The 19,624-nt window shown below is 45.3% G+C and overlaps 1 protein-coding gene across 1 annotated transcript in view; it reads right to left on the bottom strand.

Annotated features, from left to right (window-relative positions):
* Positions 1–19,624, bottom strand: part of ADCY2 (adenylate cyclase 2) — a 3,241,403-nt gene that overhangs the window by 305,458 nt on the left and 2,916,321 nt on the right. The window contains exon 17 of the mRNA XM_069613724.1: positions 9,071–9,190. Coding sequence (XP_069469825.1) covers positions 9,071–9,190 — 120 coding nt within the window. The remainder of the gene's footprint in view (positions 1–9,070; positions 9,191–19,624) is intronic.

Genomic DNA, 19,624 nt, shown 5'->3' with positions numbered 1-19,624 from the left:
TTCTCGGGCCTCTGCTTTGACCATTCATTGAAAACAGGGGCCCGAGCAGTTTTTGTCCCCCGCCTTCATTGTTAAGGATGCGGGGCACACCCCCACAAACCTTGAGGCCACAGACACCGAACGTGGGAGCGGGGGACTCCCCCCAAATCACTGCTCCTCAGGGAGCAGGGATTTGGGGGGAAAGCAGGCAAAAAGGAGGTGTTAAATTCCCCAACCGGCAAAGGGACCTCGTAGTAAGGCGGTAAGGATTTAAAATACCGGTACCGGTAAACCCTTACCGCCTACCGTGTAATGAGGCACAATGTGTCTCCTGAGAAGCTTACCGGAGCAGGAGAACAATGCTTATTTATTTTTACCTGTACATGATTAACACTTTTCTTTCTTTCATTTCATCAAACGTGTAGACTGTAATAGTACATTTGTTTTGATCCTGCAAGCTTTGCTGGCAATGTTAATGTTAATGTTAAAGGATATTTATACCGCACACTATCACCACCGGAGTGGTCCCCTGGCGTTCTGCTGGAGGGATGAATGTAACAAACCAATTGTTCAGGTTTGGGACATTTTGCAACTCTATTCTCTTGGATCAGGGGTTTGCAATCTTACTTTCTCCAGATGTTTTGGACTACGATTCTCATGATTCTTCATCATTTGACAATGGCTACGGCTGATTGGAGTTGAAGTCAAAAACGTTTGGAGAGACAAAGGTGGCAGGCCCCTGCCTTAGATGGACAGGTTTCATTCCTCATGTCGATATACTGGGTCTTGCTGGAGGGAGCATCATGGTATGGACGGACTAGAGCAATGTACCCAATCAACCCAGGTTTGGGAACCCCGCGAAACCCACAACACAAAGACAGATAGAAGAGTTTTCACATCTGCGCTGACCAGCAGGGGTGGAAGAAATACACTTCTGGAATGGTTGTAAGAGACTTTCATTTTTATACCTGAACAAAATACATTTGTTTCTATTTTTTGTTTAGTCTTTTGGTTGCACATACAAATACCTCATACTGCTATCCTCCCTTGTGTCAAGGTTCTTTGTGCATCCCACCCGGCTACCCTTTCACACATGCTAAAGTCTTTTTTCTGTAGATACTACATCTGCTAAAGGGCTTCTAGCCAGAAACATGGTTGTTCTGTCCCCAATAGGCAACCCGTTTCAGCACGGGTGGCGTACATAAACACAACCATGCAGCTTTAACATTTGGCAAGAACTGCTGTGTATTCTACCCTGCCCCTCCCTCATCCCTGATGGTCACATGACCTGGATGGGACCCTGTGCCTTTCCATCATGTGTGGAAGTCACGACGTCACATCTCCACCCAAAATAACAATGTCCTAATCCATTTCTTCGATCCATCGTCTGGGTGTTTTTATGGTCCGGCAGGGTCGCCCATCTGCGCTTGGCGATCATCACTTCGCTCGACTCTCCTTTCTGTTGCTGACTCTTCTTCATCTCCGGTGTATCCAGACTCTTCCTCTTCTTCTATCACATAGTTGCTGGTGGTTTCAAATTCTTCATGACTCTTCGGAAGAAGGAAGCATTTTGCGTGATATGCTTGTCAGCTCGTACTGCTGTGATTATGGATCCGCTTCTCTCTGTTATTATTAGTGGTCATGGGTTGAAAGGTGACATGTGCTTGTGATTTGTTGCTTGTTTCACAATGACACTTTCCCCCAGTTGAAAGTCAGAGGTGCGTGCCTACGTCAGCATACTCTTTCATTCTCAACTTTGCAGTGTCATCTTTCATCCTTACGTTGTGGTCCTTTGTGCTCATGGCTGTTAAGACGGATTTCTGAACTCTGTCCTGGAGGCGCAGAGGTTCAGAAGGCCAACCTAATTACTTGGAACAGGGTAACCTCTGGACAAGCCAGACCAATCAGGGTAGGGATCGCGGCGGTCAAGACTAGGTCTCAAGAGGGGTGAGGGTAACTGAAAGCCCGCAATGAGCACACAAAGCAAGGACACTTACAAATTACTCCAAACAGGTGTTATATTAAAAATATATACACATTTATTCCAAGGCCTTTGCAACAATGACCGTAGCGAGAAATCACGATAAAACTCTAGTAAACCAACACATACCAAACCAAACCAATACAATATATATACAAATACAAACGAGTCTAAAGCGTTAGATGCACGAAATGTGTAGTCCACCTAGAAGGGGAGGAAAACAGGCAGTGCGAAATAATGATTAGACCCAGTCCGCCTTCAGAGGCACCTAACTAAAAGGAAGTCCAAGCCCTACGAAGAGTGGAGCCTTGTGCTCAAAAGTACCTGCACACGCTGGTGCCAATGGGCAAAAAGGGGAGTCTCTTCGAGGGAATCAGGCAGTTCAGTTCTGTGCACAAATGAAGAAGAACAGAGTTCCGCGACTCAAGCGCAGCCTCCACTGTGGGCAGAAGCAGAGCGCGAGTATGGAAAGGCGTGCTGTTTGACACAGCGGGGAAAAGCTATGGGCTCCTGCAGGAGGGCGACCAGTTCCTAGCTATGCTACTCACCGGTCCCCGATGCAAGCAGACCCAGGCTTCTCCGCGTCAGTTTCAGTGCTGGCAGGTTCAGGGGAGCAGGGGACGTCTCGTCGTCGTGTAGATTCTGCAGCAGCAGAGTTGAGTTAAAGATGTCCCAAACGAAGTGAACCCACATAGTTTGTTACCACAGCAGGGCAACGGAGCGGCCGTGTGTATCTCAGCCAAATGTACACTACTCACTTCAGACCTAGGAATGCCAAGTGTACGAAGCGTGTGAGAGTGACAAGGACTCGAAATACAAGACAACCTGGCGGCGGTTACAGAGCAAGACTCCTGGGTAGGCGGTTCAGTCTGCTGGATGGCCCAGAGACACTTCTGAAGGCTTACGTGCACGAGATGGTGAAGATGCTGAGAATAGCTGTCCCCGCTATTCCAAGGGTTGAAATACCAGTACAGGCCTTCTAGTTCGATCAGAGGTAGAAAGGGTTTCACAAAGCGACAGCAGTGCAGAGGAGCAGTCCTTCAGCGGGTCACCAGCGATTCCTCGGTTCAGCCTCGTGGTTGCAGGATGCTTGGCTCCTGTATTCCTTTGTTTGTGAGAACTCAGGAGATCGACATGGTAGTGGCATTTCCAGCCCCCTCTCATCCACGGTTCCCTTCGCGCCAAAACGGAGGGGACCCAATGGGAGATCCGCTCATAAAACACTCACACCTTCTGTGGACCTCATGACGGACCACGGGTGTCCCAGGCATTCACACCAACCTAGACTCTCTGGCGCCCAGGATGTGTATTGGGACCAGACATCCCAGCCCCCAACCTGGAGGCACACACAGGCCTGTAGAAGCCCGCAAAAGCATCTGTGTTTCGAGGGAAAGTACATGCCCAAATAAGGAAGGCCCCGGGTCGACTCGACCTGGGGGAGGTGAGGGGGGCAAGACGGTCAGCGGACAGGACAAAGAGCCTCGTGGTCTGGCCATTTTGGGAGCCAGGCCACCATTTTGGGCTAAGCGTGAGAAACGCGCTTAAAACGCCAAAAGGAGCTCAAAAACACAAGAAACGATCGCTGCCACCAATCCTGTCCGTGATTCACTTGCACCGTTCATTTACAATCCAAAGAGAGTATATAGGGCCTGTAGAAGACTAGAGACCCAAGAGAGCAGTAACTTAGCTTACACTGCCCTCTTGTACCATGTTGCGCGAAAGCTGCAACATGATAAAGAAACTACGGAAAACAGCGTTTCCCGGTACTGACTGTCTTAAGGGCATGTCAGTTTCCCTGTAAGAATGGAGCGAAAGCCCAGAGGGTTGCGGCAGAAGGCTGCACTTCTCTGACAAAGTCTAGATCATGGTGAAAACAACAGCAAAAAGTTTAGGGGTTGCCACATGGAAGGAAAATTACCCACAATTAAGAAATCTTTCCTAACAATGGCCTGTCAGCTGGTGTCGTGAGGCAGCCTTGTTCGGACAGGGCGACCGAACAGCAGTTCCGCTGGGCTTGCTCCTGTGGAGCTGTGTGGTGTGTTGCGATAGTCCCGCAAGAGTTGGTAGAGTGTCTGTCCCAGTGGTTTGTTTGTGATGTTGGCTACCCTCACCACCCTTTTTACATTTGCAATGAAGCGTTTGATTGTGCTGTTGGCCTGGTGCCAGAGAGAGGTTACATTCCTGTGGTGAAACATCATGTATTGGGGAAAGTATCTGAAATGGGAACTGGTGAAGGGGGGTCCGTTTTCTGATTTCACCACCTTCGGAATGCCATATGATGAAAACATTCTGTCCAGTGCCAGTATCACAGATGTGGCTGCGATGGATTGCAGGATCTCTACTTCAGGAAATCAGGAGCATTCATCAAGTGCAACTGGGATGTATTCCCCGGTATGGAGGGGTCCGAAGAAATCAATGGTGATCTCTTCCCAGACTTGGTCCAGTAGTGGCGTTGTCTGCAGTGGCTCGGGATCATGTGTAGTTGGAGGCTGAGGCATATTTGACATGTTTTCAACATGTTCTCGATCATTTCATCCATCCAGGCCAGGGAACAATACTTTCTTCCTTAGCTGTCTTTTGGTTGATACAATCCCGCGATGGACCTCATGCGCCATGTCAACTGCTCGCTGCGGCAGCAGTGATGTAGTTACTATCCTGTCCCCTTTCAGTAATCAAGTTTGACGGTGTGATGGATAGCTCGTCTTTCGCCTTCTTGAGCGTCTTCCACCGCTTTTAGTCAACCGCTGGATTGGAATTTGCTGCGTGATCTATAGTCTTCCACCTTCCATCCCGGATGCAGGATGCTGCTAGTTCCAACATTTGATTGTTGGCTGTCTTTAGTTGTAGTTCTGCCACAGAGATCATTGGTGGTATAACGTGGTGTACCACATAGTTGATGTAGCCATCTGCATGGTCGATGGATGGCCGGGTGCGCGCTAGAGAATGTCTGGACAGGAAGTCTGATGGATTAGCATCTTTTCCTTGTGGACGATGGTGAATTGGTACTCTTCTAAAAGTAGGCCCCATCAGGTGATGCGTGGCAGCATTTGGGCTGTAGGCTTGCCATAAATGGTGACAAGAGCTTTGTGATCTGTGATAATGTTGAAGCGTTTCCTGTATAAGAATAGGTGGAAGTGCAAATAACATTGTTGAGTCTCTGTTAGGCACTTGCTGGCATGTGATACGATTCTCCTTGGGGCATGGTCGCTCCTCGAGTGTTGTAATTGAGGCCAATCCGGCTGGGATCTACTGTCACCTCTGTGTGTAGGTTGGGGTCAAAGTACGACATGCACACTACTGCCGCTATTTCTTTACTAATCTGGTCAAAAGATACTTGCAGCATTTGTGCCCATGTGAACTTGCTATCTTTCTTTGTTAGGGTCCGCAGACTTGTGGATGCAAAGTCCAGGAGGTTGGGTGTGCAATAGCTTGCTAACCCTAGAAATTAGCGAACTAATGCAACACTCGCTGGGCATGGGGCATCGGTTAAATCCTTGATCTTGTCTCGGTCTGGTTCGGGTTCTATGCCGTTATCTGAAAAGATGTGTCCGAAAAATGTGAGCGTGGATTTGTTGCTTGGCTGACTTTCAATAGTGTGGCTTCATGGGACTCTTGTGATCTTCCAAAGATGAGGAGATCGTCACTATAGTTGATGCAGTGTGGTATGTGACATATGACTTTCTGGATATCCTCTTGGAAGATTTTGGCTGCTGATGATATGCCGAAGTTCAATCCGTTGTAGCGAAATAGTTCAAGGTGGGTAGTGAAAGTGGTGATGTACCGAGACTCCTTACTGATCTCTACCTGGTGGTAACCTTTGTTAAGGTGAAGTGTGGAGAAAACTTTGGCTGAGTTCAATAGGTGCATCATGTCCGTGATGTGTGGGGACTGGTGGGGTTCTCTCCATATAGCCTAGTTGGGGACATGCATTTCAACGCAAAGTCGTATCTGTCCCTCTTGGCCTTTCTTTGAGATGGGCACCACTGGTGAGATCCATGTGTTGGGGCCAATGGCTGGTTCAATGACCTCAGCGTCAAGGAGTCACTATAGTTCCTTCTCTAGATGGTGCTGGATGTTGAATGGTATACTCCGGTAATATTGGGCGATCAGCTCCACGGAGGCGTCGATATGAAGCTGAATCTTCTTTTCTTTCAACTTCCCGATCCCTTTAAATAGTGCCAGAAATGCCACTTCAACCTTTGCTGCCAAAGAAATGTTTTTGCTGGCCATGAGGTTGTAGAGGATGTGAATGTGCCCCATTTGGATTGCAGACCGCAAGCTGAGGATACAGCCACAAGCCGCTTCGACATCAATAACGTGGATGGTGATGCAGTCTTGCTTTTCTTTATATGTTCATGTTCCTGTGAATGCTGCAATGCAGGGTACTGGCTGTTTGTCTCCCTATGCATATATGGGGCTGTGCTAGTCGTCGATATTCCCCTTCTGGCATCACGTTTACAGTCACCCCATAGTCTATTAGGAAGTCAAAGACTTTCCCTCTCACTGTGAGTGGCAGTGTCGGGCTATGCTCTGCTGGGTTGGGATTGCATAGGGTGTAGAGGTACCCCCTTCTTCACCGTTCCAAGCTAGATAGCGAGTCTGACTCCCTTGTGGATGGAGAGGCAGTGCGCAGTTGGTGTGTGTGCCTCCTTCCCTTGTGCCTCGCTCCTAGTGATGGTGAGCGCCTGGATCTGGTGCTACGCTTATCTTTGGCATGGTGCCTTCTGTCATTCTGTTTGTGCCTGTCGTCCCTTGGTGGACAGGAAGGAGGCTTATAGTGTGGCGTTCTGTGTTGTCTGTCTCCTAATCGGGGTGTCCTTGATGTGCGGCACATAGATTTGAAGTGAACTTCCCCTCCACACACAGAGCATTCTTGCCCTATGGCTGGACTTGTGCCCTTGTGTGGGAATTCATATCCGCACCGGAAACAGTGGCTTCTGTCACCTTTTGGCAAAGTAGGTTGTGTTACGACCTTTTGTACTGCCTCCTCCTTGATGGCGACTGGCGGTCCGATGTGTATGTTGGTCATAGTCGACATTTGGAGTTTCAGGGTGGTTGTCATTCTGGCCAAAAGCAGTATTTCTGCTAGGTTTTATCAGAAAACTTCTTCCTAGATTTGCACTCTGCTATTACCTGCGACTTCATGAATATTGGTGGACCGGCAGTGTTTCACTTTTGCTCGTAGTCTTGTTACAGGTTTGTCCATGGTCTCGCCTGGCAGTAGCCTGGTGGTATGGAAGACATGACATTCATAGTTGACATGTTTCTGAATGGCGGAGTAAAAACTGGCATACCCACCCCAAGCTATGACTGCATGGCACAGAGGTCATATTTTTATTATGTCTTTGTACGTACGCTTATGAGGCGTTCACATTGATTTATCACATGTTTATCGCACATCTATTATAATATTCTTGGGTTACTTGATGGTCTCAGTTGGAACCCACTTCCGCAACCCTCTCCTGGTCCCCTTCTGCTTTTTATGGTTCTGTCGCTCAGACCAAACCAATTTTCCATGGGACAGCAGAGCACTTTTCCCAGAGCAGTAACTGAAACGCTATATACTATGGAGCTCATTTTGTAAAAAAAGGTACATTGCGTGGAGGGGACCGTCTCTGTTTGGACTTGCGTACAAAAATGTTCAGCCCAAGGCATTTTAGCTATCTGCACTAGATATTGCAAGAAATGTTGTAAAAGCAGCCAAAATTGCGTTCAAACATTTTTTGCAATTCAAATTGAATATATGCAGATTAGATCGCATTTTCAATGGGTTTCTATGAATTAGACCTGCTTTAATTGCGCTAAAAGCAGGCAAATTCCATGGGAATCCACAGGTTTCACAAAAGCTTAAAAATATCTTGCTAGTGTACAACTAAGTGGTTTCTGAAGGCGGAATGGGGAGGTGGAACTGGTACTCCCGCTCCGTGCCCCCACTCCTCCTCCAAATGGGATCATACAAATACTGTGACCAAAAAATGTTGCCTATACCGAATACGGAGCCTTTGCGCAAGTCTAAAATCACAACCCCCATTACTCTGACTAATGGGAGCGGGGGTTGCCCCCCTCTCCCCTTACTCATAGTAATGGGGGTCAGGGGCTGCGGGGCTGCCCCCTCCGCTTCCATTAGATGATAGCGGGGACAATAAAGACAACAAAGACAATCAAAACAAATTAAAGAAAAAAGGACCCTTTGGTGCCAGTTCTGACCCATATTAGTGGGAGAAAACTGACGCCACAGGGATACCGGAGAGAGGGCGGCACACACACATGTCTGCTGCGGAAAAGGTAAGTGGGGAGGCGGTTAGGGGGATGCTGGGCCCAGTGATATATGTGATCACTGTTTGAAAGTCGACATTATGGGCAGCGCATTGAGCACATACATCCCTCCAAATAACACAAACATCCCCTGGAGGTAAAGCAAAGGTGTTAAGACAGGTGTAACACCTTTACCACCTTTTTTAACACTCTGTAGGCCTAGAAAATGTGCCCATATATGCGTATTCTTATGTTTTTTGGAGGTAATATTTTCATGATGAATGGCTTGTTCATAATCTAAACAGTCCTGGTTCTATTTTGATTCCTCCAGCTATGTTCTCTATCCCCTCTATCTCTCATATATGCAAAAATAAAAATGTTCAGCAAGTTTGACAAGACTACCTGATTCACATTTGCAACAAAGATGTGTTCATAGAAAATGATGTAGAATGTCACATCTCATGCAGTCTTCCAGGCTAAAACAACAAACTGAATTGTAATGCTGCCATAAGCCAAACAAGGTAGTGCTAAAAGAAACAAGCCACTCCGTAAACTAAATCAAGATGGAAAATTTGAAAGTCTAAACTGGAATCATAAAGACACACACTTGCTATGCTGTCAAACCTTTGAAAACAGCTTTTGATCAGCTCTAAATCAAGATAAAGCTAGAAGTTTAACATATTTTCAGCAAGTTCCTGTACACAGTTGACAACTTTCATTTCCCATGGCAAAATTCACTTATACTAGTGTATTAATCTATGTAGACTGTGTTTTGATGGTTCCAGTGATTTTATTTTAACACAGTCGTTGTGCAGTACAACCAACAAAAACAGAAAAAGAAGAAAATATACTTACTGGTAAGAAAAAATAGTTGTTCTGTACAAACCATTGGCTATCCCCATTAGAATTGGGTGCACTTGCATTAGAATTGTTGCAGACAGGCAGCACAGCGATCACTGCATCATCCAAGAAAAACTGGAATGAAACACACATACAAGGTATTAATTTGAATAAAGATACATTTAGGAAAAGCAAAATGTACTTGCAGATACGAATGTAGGAGCACTGAACAGATATGTGATTATGAAGACACACTGCTGCGTCTATCTTCTCTCGAACTTTATTTAGCAGTAGAAGTACATGGTTTCTAATTATTTCACACATTTCCTGGTATACGGTTTTAGATAGAAAGAGGATGACAGGTCAGGCAAATGTCAGTTCAAGACCTGCCGTACGTGGGTTATTCAAGGGAGATCATAGTAATATCAGTTATTTGCAGTGCTACAAAAAATGCAGAATTGCACTAGAAAACGTCATATAAAAACAGGCTATCTTTTTCATTATTATTAATATCCTATATACAATTCTATTAGGATTGCGGTGCATTGCGGTGCATTGCGAACTGAGTACCTGCACAGCCGTCTTTACCCCGAGGCCCAGATAACACTCTGAGCAGTGCCCTAGGACCCCTTTGGAATGACTGGTGTTGCTGTCATTTTATCCTCACATCTAAATCCTATGGCTGTCCGCATCAGCATAGATACTCCAATGTTACAAACATTAGTACCCGGCATTTGTACTCGGCGAGAGTCTAGCAGAATGCAACACGCTTTCTGATTGGCTCTCGCCAGGTCATTACCCGGCCGAGAATCTCTCGATTCTTGGCCAGGATTCCAGCTGCCTTGTCCACGGCAGGGGGCTTGGCAGCCCCTCAGCCAATGAGTAGGCTCAAAGCGGGGCCATCCCTGATCCGAGCCTCCCCACGGCTGAGAATCTGCCTTCGCCTCCCGCACTTAACTCAGTAATGCCCCCGTCGCTCGGGGCATATTGCTTAATTATAATGTTCGGGTGAGTGTCTAAAATGAGCACCAAGCTCAGTGTCAAGAAGGCACTTGGTGACTGAAGCATACAACCCTTTTATTGGAGATATTTTTCAAAAATAAAGATCTGTGATACGTTCCCAATATGATCTTTCGTGGTATGCAAATCTGCCTGAAACCCTGACTGCTGTGGTTTGGCGGCTCCCCTGTTTCATAGGGGGTATTTCTAAAAGGAACAATGGACGAGTTCCAAATCGGTTGCATGACAGAAATGCGATTTGCATGTTTTTGCAACTTCCTAAAAAATGAGCAAAATGTTCCCTTTTTCTTTTTTTCCTTTTTTTCTTAATGGGGGTTTATCCCTTTTATTAAACACCCCTTTCTTTTTTCCCTTTTTCCCAACTTACCTTTCCCTACCAACCTTAAATATGAAAGGTTGGTATTGAAAGGTCATCAGAATTGTGTTAGGAAAATTGAATTCACACATTTTTCTTTGGTTTCCTGAGTGCAAGCTGTATAACCTTGCATCAGAAAATAATGGACATGATTAATGTAGTTTTTGACAATGTGCTTTGCTCAGAAAGAAGTGTAACGTTTTTACCATGACTACAACCAGGCTTGGACTGGCCTATAGGGCAATAGGGCAGTGCCTAAACGCAAAACCACAAAATGCTAGTGTGGGCCCGTTTTTTGGTCAAAGTGGGCCACTTTTTTGGCCAATGTGGGGCAGTTTGATGAGTTACTTCACTATGCGGCTACTAGTTTTGACCACTGTTGCTGAATAAATATTCTTTAAATTGCACAATTTGCATTACATTTTATCAAAAAAACTCTCCCGTGGGTACTATTCAAACAGTGTCACAAAAGGAATGAATTTCCATTTGCAACTGTGGGACACTTTTTCATTGGTGCCCAAGACAATTTTAGGCCCCAGTCCGACCCTGACTACAATATATGCTCAAAGTGACCATTAGAAAAACAACATTGTAACATTTGAAACAGAAACAGTTTACAATGTTAATACCATGAAATAATATCTGCTTTTGCAACAAAAAAAAAACCCTACGCCAAGATATGTGTTTTTTCCTCTGGTCGCGCACAGGGTCAGATTGGCGCCACCCCTACTCCAGATCCTAACCGTTCTCAACCAACCGTCCTCATTATGTTACTGATTGCCACATACCCCCTTCTACTCCATCATATACATGTGCATGAGGGCTTGTTTCAGTGAAACAGTGCTGCAAAGTCCTCTTCCATCCAATGTGGTGAGCTGTAGAAAAAACAGAGTTGTGGCAGCTGACAATTTCATAAATACGTTTTAAAAGTTACCTTACCACATTTCCTGGGTTAGGCTATTGAACCCCCCCACCCCTAGTTTCATCCTGAAGGCTACTGAGGAATAGGCTTTTGGGAACAGGATTGGGTATTCATCTACAGAACCTCCTAGCAACTAAAACGTAGGAAAGTAAGCCATACGATAGCTAGTGGGTTGAGCGCTCACTGCTGCGATCTGAGTGTGATCTGCAGGTGCATGTTGGAATCCCGGCATGGCCAACTCAGCCTTTCATCCTTCCGAGGATGATAAATGAGCACCAGCTTTAGTTGGGTGATAATTGTATCTAAATATGTTTCATGTAGGTTTCAGGTGAATGCACTCACAGTTTAGACACTTAAGTGGACTGAGCGACAGAGATTTGCTCAGGGTCACACCATTTTGGTAAATTGGGTCATCCAGTTTTCTGATCCAGTTTTCCTGTTGCCAAATTACATGCATGCACCTTCAACAGTTTGGCCCAAATATCCCATAGACCCATCCAAATAGGAGGCGTTAGTCCTCATTACACGGAATGCGGTAAGGGTTTACTGGTACCGGTAAGGGCACCGATACTGGTAAACCCTTACGGCCTTACTACAAGGTCCCTTTGCCGGAGCTGACCTCAACGGCTGGTTTTAGCAGCCGTTAAGGAACGGGCCCGCAAAGGGACCTTGGTGCTAATTACGGTACCGCAATTTGCGGTACCGTAATTAGCTCCTTCCCCATTCCCATTTAGCCACATGGGGGCAAAAATGGGAATGGGGAAGTGCCTTGGTGAATGGGGAATTACCGCCCCGGCTCACCTTGGAGTAGGGCGGTAATTCCGCCATCCACCAAGGCGGACACAGTAAAATACCGGCAGCAACCATGGCGCTAATAGCGCCATGGTTACTGCATACCCTGTAATGAGGCCCATTGTCTTTCGAAGACCCACCTTAAAGAAATCTCCCCTAACAAACATAGCAAAACATTTGGCTTGTTTTTCTGGGGAACAACTGAGGCTCATATGTGAATCTGGTATTATACAATATAGTAGGTTATGGAAACATGTTATGCACAACATGCCCAGTACGCTTTTAAAGGAGAAATGACCACAGGAGAAAATGTATATCTTCAAACGTTATGCTGTAAATAACTCTACCAAGTGGCATGTCAAAAACAAGGAAGGACACATGCTGAGAATTAAAATTTGAGAAGTAGTCTAACTTAATGAAACAAACCCCACTTCAACTTTTCAAAAAATATTAACTGTTCATTGTTTTTTTAAAGAGCTGAGCCATGTAAAAGCTTTCTCCCAGGTAAAGGGCCCAAGACAGCTGTAGGCACGCCACTCTCATTGAATTGCCCCATCCAGGCCAGCCACACCCTCCACAGCCTTGTGTTTGTGAGGTGTGTATTGCCCTGCTGGAGGGGCTGACGTCTAGGCCAGTATGCATAAAAAGAAATCAACAAACGAATGTGGGGCAGCTCAAACCAGCAGCTCCAGGTGCCCTGCCCGATTTGGTGCCACAACACCAAAACAAACACAAAAAGCATTGGCCATCCTGAAGGTTTGGGTCTTTTTGTAGATATGGGAAAGGCATTTGCCAGGCACTGCCATAGTGGTATTAACTGGCCATTGATGGTAGCCGCTGCTGCAAATGGTGCGAATACCCGGGCATATAACTTCAGTGCCTGGCAAATGCCTAATACCTGTACACAAGTCGAAACTGTTGACTATGCCAGTGTTTGTTTTTAACAGGACTTCAGTTAAGGAGAGCATAGTACTTATAAAGTGAGTAGCTTCAGGCAGGCCTGGTAAGACATTTATATTATATCAGTATCACATGTCAGCTCAAAATAAGTGAATCATTCTCAGAAGACTGCTTTGAAAAAACATTGGCAGGTGCTACAAGTGAAAAGTTGTATGATAAGGCTTGAGTAAAGTGAGCTCAAAGATATCCCAGGAGTGGATGGGTTTTGGCCAAGAAGTGGGTTTGAATGGCCATAGGGATTATCATGGCCTTGCCTAGTCAATGGGTGGGTCAGTAAGCTCCCCACTCAGATGCAATCGTTCGGATTATAGGTGGTGCTTTCCAAAACAAATAAGAAATGCTCTCATCACATGGCCTGCATGAAGTCCCGGACTGCAGGACAACTGCCCCTTCTGCCCGCCACCTCCATCACCATTGTGGCAGGCCTGTGCCGGACTGCATCTTATTCTTAAAAGAATTGTAACCAAATCTACATTTACTAGAACGTATCAGTTGACTGAATGCCCAAAGCTCGAAAAAAAGGGCAAAATGGCACACACAGGCTCTTTGCATGGTGGGGCATAGGGAAGTTGTAGATGTGGGTATCTTCTCAGCATCCCCATGCCCAGAATCCTGTGGGTTGCCATGGACCGTGGTAACCCTAAGATTCTCTTATTGCTAAGCTATCTCTCTCCTCTCTTGTAACCGGGCAGCAGTCATAGGGGACATTGGAACCTCAAATGGCCACACGTGTCCCACGCAGGCAGATGGGGCCAATCGGCCTGCCCAGCATGACCATTGCGGAGGAGATTAGATTTACTGAGCATTGGATTATCAGATTAATAGGTGAGAGGGCAACGGGTCAAGGAGGGGGCGTTACTGTGAGATGTGGGAAGAAAACAGTGGGAATGGGACAGGAGGACAAGAACAGGAAACAAGGACAAGAACAGGAAACAAGAGAAAGAGAAAGGGGGGCATTGGAAACATGAGGGGTTCAGATAGAGACACACATTCACATACAATAGAGCAATGGTAATATGTGGATGGGGCATAGGGACAGGTGAGTGGCGGCAGAAGGAATGGGCTGGACAGAGGGGTGGACTGAAGGACACAGAGATGAAGAGTGGAGATAGAAGGGCATATAGATGAGAGAAATGGAGATGGCACCCCAACCACAGTGTTGTGGACTCAAAGATGGGGCCAGAGAGCATGACAGAAGGACTGATGGTGTTAGGCAGAGACAGGACAAAGCCGCAAAGGCACGTGGACAGGAAGACGAAATAGGGGAATGCGTGAGTACTAAGGGCAAGGGAGAGTGTAAGTAAAGAAGGAAATGCACAGGCGGCAGAGAACAGGAGAGGAGTGGCGGAAGAGCAGAGGCGACTGGGACGAGAACATAGGAGCAGGGCACAGAGCGGGCAGCCAGGCAGTGACAGGAAAGTCATCATGCTGCATGCAAGAATAGGGTCATCGGCGAGGACCATGCAGTGTGCAACTGAGAGATGAGAGCAGGGGTTGAGTGTCCTGGCGGGACAAGGCACAAGGATTATTCCGGTCTATGCTAATGATGTGAGCAACTCATACAGCGAAAGCGCTAAAACAATAACAAATTATCAGTAAATTTCCTAAAAACGGATTCCATTATTTTCCATAATATTGCCGTATGCGCAGTGCCAGACTTGAGGCTGCCACCCATCCCCTGAGGGGCTCTTACTGTTAGAGGCTGCAGCCTGAGCCATTGCCAGCCAGCCAGCCAGCCAGGCATAGGCATAACATTTCATTAAGACAGAGAGAGGGTTGGGGAGCACTGCATGCATGATGCACCAAGGTGTAGGTCAGTAGTAGTCGGCACGGCACCTCAGTCCCCACCTGCGTCAGACAGTTACTCTCTCACTCTCTCAGCACAGCAAAGCCATGGCCCAGTCCTGGGCCGCTTTCACAGGCATAGCAGTGGGCACCATCACCAGGATGGGTCGGATGGTCTAGTACAGGCACTGGCCTGGCGCAAAAGGCTGCTGCAGGCATGCAGCTAGTGCAGGGTGCGCAGGCGGTCACCACGTCTGACGGTCCGGACCAATTCAAGTTAACAGGCTCAGGGGGCTCAGCCAGGCTGCACAGTGCACTGCAGCATTCACTGGTTCATACAATCGAGTTGACGATCGGTCGAGAGGGCACGTGCAGTGCTTTGTGTCATGCTAATGCGCAGGTGCCAGCGCTGTGGCGCCCATGCCACTCGTGAACCTGACCCGACCCGGAGTCCCAACCTTCATGGTACCACCTGGTCTGCTGCTGCTGCAGACCAGGCCTGGAGACAGTGTAACAACAGGACAGAGCCCATGCTATCACTACAGGCAAGGCAGTAATTTGTGTGCAGGTGTTAACGCAGCATTTTGCCGCTCCAACATTTCCAACGTATAGGCAAGCGCCTAACCTTGCATAGTGATAGCACCGGTCCTGGTCGCGCAGCAGTCAGAATTGAATGGGCTGGCTCTAGCAAATGCACACCAGACTACATCCCTCCAAGCTACATAGAAAGAGACAGAGACATAGAGTGAATACAAGAGCGACAGACTGCAGAGAGAGGAAGATGGAGGGAAGAGAGAGAGAGGCGACGAAGAAAAGAGAGAGGTGTGTGAGAGAGAGAGATGTGCAGAGATATCCGCATGATACTCCTGGTACAGATAGTTATTTTCATTGTTAGTAGCAGTATTATTGTTAATAATATCTTTATGATTGCGCTGTAAGAATAAATCTTGTTTTCCGAAATAAGTGATCGAACCTTCAGGCATAGAAGGCCTAGGTCAAGGGACCTCAACATCTGGTAGACGAGACCACCTCCTACCACTTCACTGTACCCTCAACCTCACAGGGTTTTCTAGTTAAGCACCAGCTATGACTTACTCCAACTTAGATTCACTGTACTCAGAGGTGTGAGGTTATCCTGACAACATGGACTGGATTTCGCTCTTTATTACTGGACTTTGAGATCACTGGCCTAAGGGGCTAACACTACTTCACCTTAACGGATTATGAAAGCCAACAATGAGGAAGCACAATGGTCAATCGTAAACACTATACACGAACAGATGACAGACAGAATGGAGATAGGTGCCTATTAATGCATTGGTTTGGAGAAAAAAAAAACTCTGAATACAGATTAGCACAAAATCAGAGAGGATTTACAACGTGTATTTACACTCATGAAAAATGGGGAAAGCAATCATTTATACCGACGAGGTTGGATAAAATGCAGGTGCATCATCCCTGAATGTTCCCTCCAAAATCCTAATGTGCACATGTGTAGGGTGCTCGATGTTCATCAACATTTACATGAGGCCATTCCAAAGTATTGCCATGCCACATACTGAACATTGATATGCTGTGGCTCTATTTCTAGCAGTTCACTGACTGCCCTAATGTGTATAGAATACTCAAATTACAAGGTACAAACACTTACACAATAAGGTCGTCACTATATCCTATTTGTGCCCCCCCCAAAGGGGTGTGAAACCTCATGTATGGAAGAGTGTTCTTTAAAAGAGTCATCCATTCGTTGCCTTTTAATAATGATGATGCTGATGATGATATCATGTTTTTTTTTCAAAACTCCTCATGTCAAATACCTTCTGGTTTTAATTTCATGGCATATGGAATAATACATTGCAAAGGTTATTTTCTCCATCACCACCTCAGAAAATAGGTATGGATCATACATCCACCTGTAATGTGTGTGCTGTTCAATGCGGCTATTCCAAGCAACCAGGCGGCACTACAAATACAACCCAATTGCCTGGTTCACAATTATTCTCCTGGTTTGCCTTCCTCCTGTACCAGCAGTCCCCACAGCTTCTCAATAAACCTATGTCTGTCCTATATCCCACTTAACTGATACCAGGCCTCACAGCATGTCACTTTCTATCTGCTGCAGGCCTGCCATGGAAATAGAGAAGGTTCTCAGGGTTTCCTTCACTACTTCAGCGGCATCAATCTTCCTTGGCAGATGTAAGACAGAACAGTGAACTAGAACATGGCTACAAACCCGGGTGTGATGGTTAGGGCAGGACCAGAACAGGGTCTCTGCCTAAAGTACGCCAAACCACTTCCTACCGGCTGTAACTGACCGACACCATACGTGTACAGGAACAGTGTGACTTGTGTGATCAAGGGGACCATGTGGAAAAAATCTGTGGGAACACCTCCCTGGCACAAGCATGGCGAGGCATATGAGATTGGCAAAGGCAGTCAGAGAAAGCAAGAACCTGAGGAAACATTTGTTAGGAAATTCTGGTGGGTGCTGTGGACTAGCAAAGGGCTGTTATGCATATCAGGGGGGCAAGCAAGTGCGAGGACCCCATGGGCGAGAGAAAACCTCCTCCCTGGAGTTGCTCCTACACGCCGATCATATGGGAGGACAACGGAGAGGCAAAAATGAAAAAAAACGATGTCATAAATGAGAAGTGGAGCCTGTGGGCCAGCAGTAGACATGTGCACATACATAAGTGAACAAGTGCACAGATCACATTTATTAGGACCACGTGCATGAGTCATCAGATCTTTACAAGTGGGGTGAAGAAGAGGAGTGGCTGGGTCTCTGTGTGGACCATCCCCAATGCACAGACATCCTCACAGAAATATATATATATATACACACATAGCTAGTTCTGTGTGTTTAGTGTTTAGGAGTTTAGTCCCCAAGGGATGTGATCTACACTACATGCTCATTTCTAGATCTGCCCTTGTGATAGATTGTTTTAATATTTTTTTCTATTGTGTGTTTTTCTGCTTCTGTAAAACAAAAAAAACATATTAAAATCATTAGCTGGGCTGTGAGGATTGTGCTCACTCCCCATTATGAATTAACTTTGTCATTTATAGCTATTGTTGTCTGGATGAATGTCACGTTGAATGTTGTATGGGTTGAATGCTGCACTATGAATGGTTTGGATGCTGGACTCATTTTAGCCATGTTTTAGATGCACTCCTATTGTTGTGATATGGAATATTATGTTCGTTAAAGCACTGTGTCATTAATTGATAATTTTTTCAAATTCCTGTATCATGACTAAATAAAATTGATACAATTTGTAAGCAACACAGTCTTGCTCTCTGGACACATTTTTCCGGATTTCTGTGGTACAATAATACTCTGGTCCAGAGTATAGAGTTTCCCTGCTCTTTTCTGTTTTTGCTATAAATAGATAGAAACATTTTTTAAATAATGAAGCAGAAAGGTCAATCTAAGAAAAAGTAAAGTCTGTTAACCGAGGGAATAACAACGTTAAGATACAAGCACTCACTGTATGCTATCACAAATTCAACCATGAAAGTCAAAGTATAAACACTTACTGCATCCCTCCACAAATCCAACATCAGCCAGCACTTCAACTATGCTATAGATGTAACCAGCCTAATACGTGCAGTGAGTGTTAAGGTTGGATTTCCAGAGGTATAAAGTGAGTGTTTATGCTTCGAGTTTCATGGTCGATTTTGTAGTGATACATCAGTTGTAACTGTGTTTAGCTTAGCCTTGCCTTGTTGTCTTCTCACAAACAGTTCATTTATATTTTTCTGTACCTTGATTTATTGATAATCGATTTAATTATCGAAATTCGATTTGGACATATTTGGCCTTATTACGAATGACAGATTTAGCCCATTAAGCCCAATTATCAATACCAGACTTAGCCAACATCTGTTTCGCTCAAACATTGAGCTTGCTCAGGCCCTATAAATCCTTGTGATGTGCTCTATCATTATATCACAACTTACAAATCACATGATCTGTGTTACACTACATGCAGTTAGGGAACAATCACATCCGAAAATCCTTCAATCTGTATCGATTAAGTTTACATTATGAGATGCTCTATATTACAACTGATACAATAGTAGCATATTGCAAATAGAAATCGGTCAAACCCCAAATTATTTTTTTTGTGTAAACAAAGAATTAAAAAGAAACATGAAAAGAAAGAGAAATTAACAAACTACATGAGACATGTTAAATACATGAATAATGTGCATGTTATATTGGGCTCGTATATTGTGTTGAGACCCAAATGTCAAAATGCAATTGCTCGATCTTATATTTAGGTCTAATATTTGTATTATGTTACATGTAAGATATAATAGTATTAAACCCATTAATAGATTCCTACATTAATGATTGCTATGGTGCATGGTTGATGATATTGGCAATACCCTTGTGGTGGTAGCATTCAAAAAGACTCACCACTCTGTGAAGATGCCTCATAACCTACTCACTGTATGGTTTCTTAATTACTTAATACATCAGTCCTGTTTTTGGTTCATGGGAACTATAAACATTTTAAAATGAATATGCAATGAATGTCAGACAATTTATATTGCCTGAACAAATTGTTTTGAGATTGCGTATTCATTGGAATTCTTGATTACGTCTAAATAAGGGTTTCTTGTGATGTGGTCTTAATTAGAGCATCTTAGATTGCTGTATTCTTAACATGACAATATGTGTTATTTTTATTTCACAACTGTGTTGAAAAAAAAACAACTACATGTG

This window comes from Ambystoma mexicanum, chromosome 5p (genome assembly GCF_040938575.1).
Source record: "Ambystoma mexicanum isolate Mex_15411 chromosome 5p, UKY_AmexF1_1, whole genome shotgun sequence".
NCBI classification, from domain to species: Eukaryota; Metazoa; Chordata; class Amphibia; order Caudata; family Ambystomatidae; genus Ambystoma; species Ambystoma mexicanum.
This window is presented reverse-complemented; position numbering and strand designations above follow the sequence as displayed.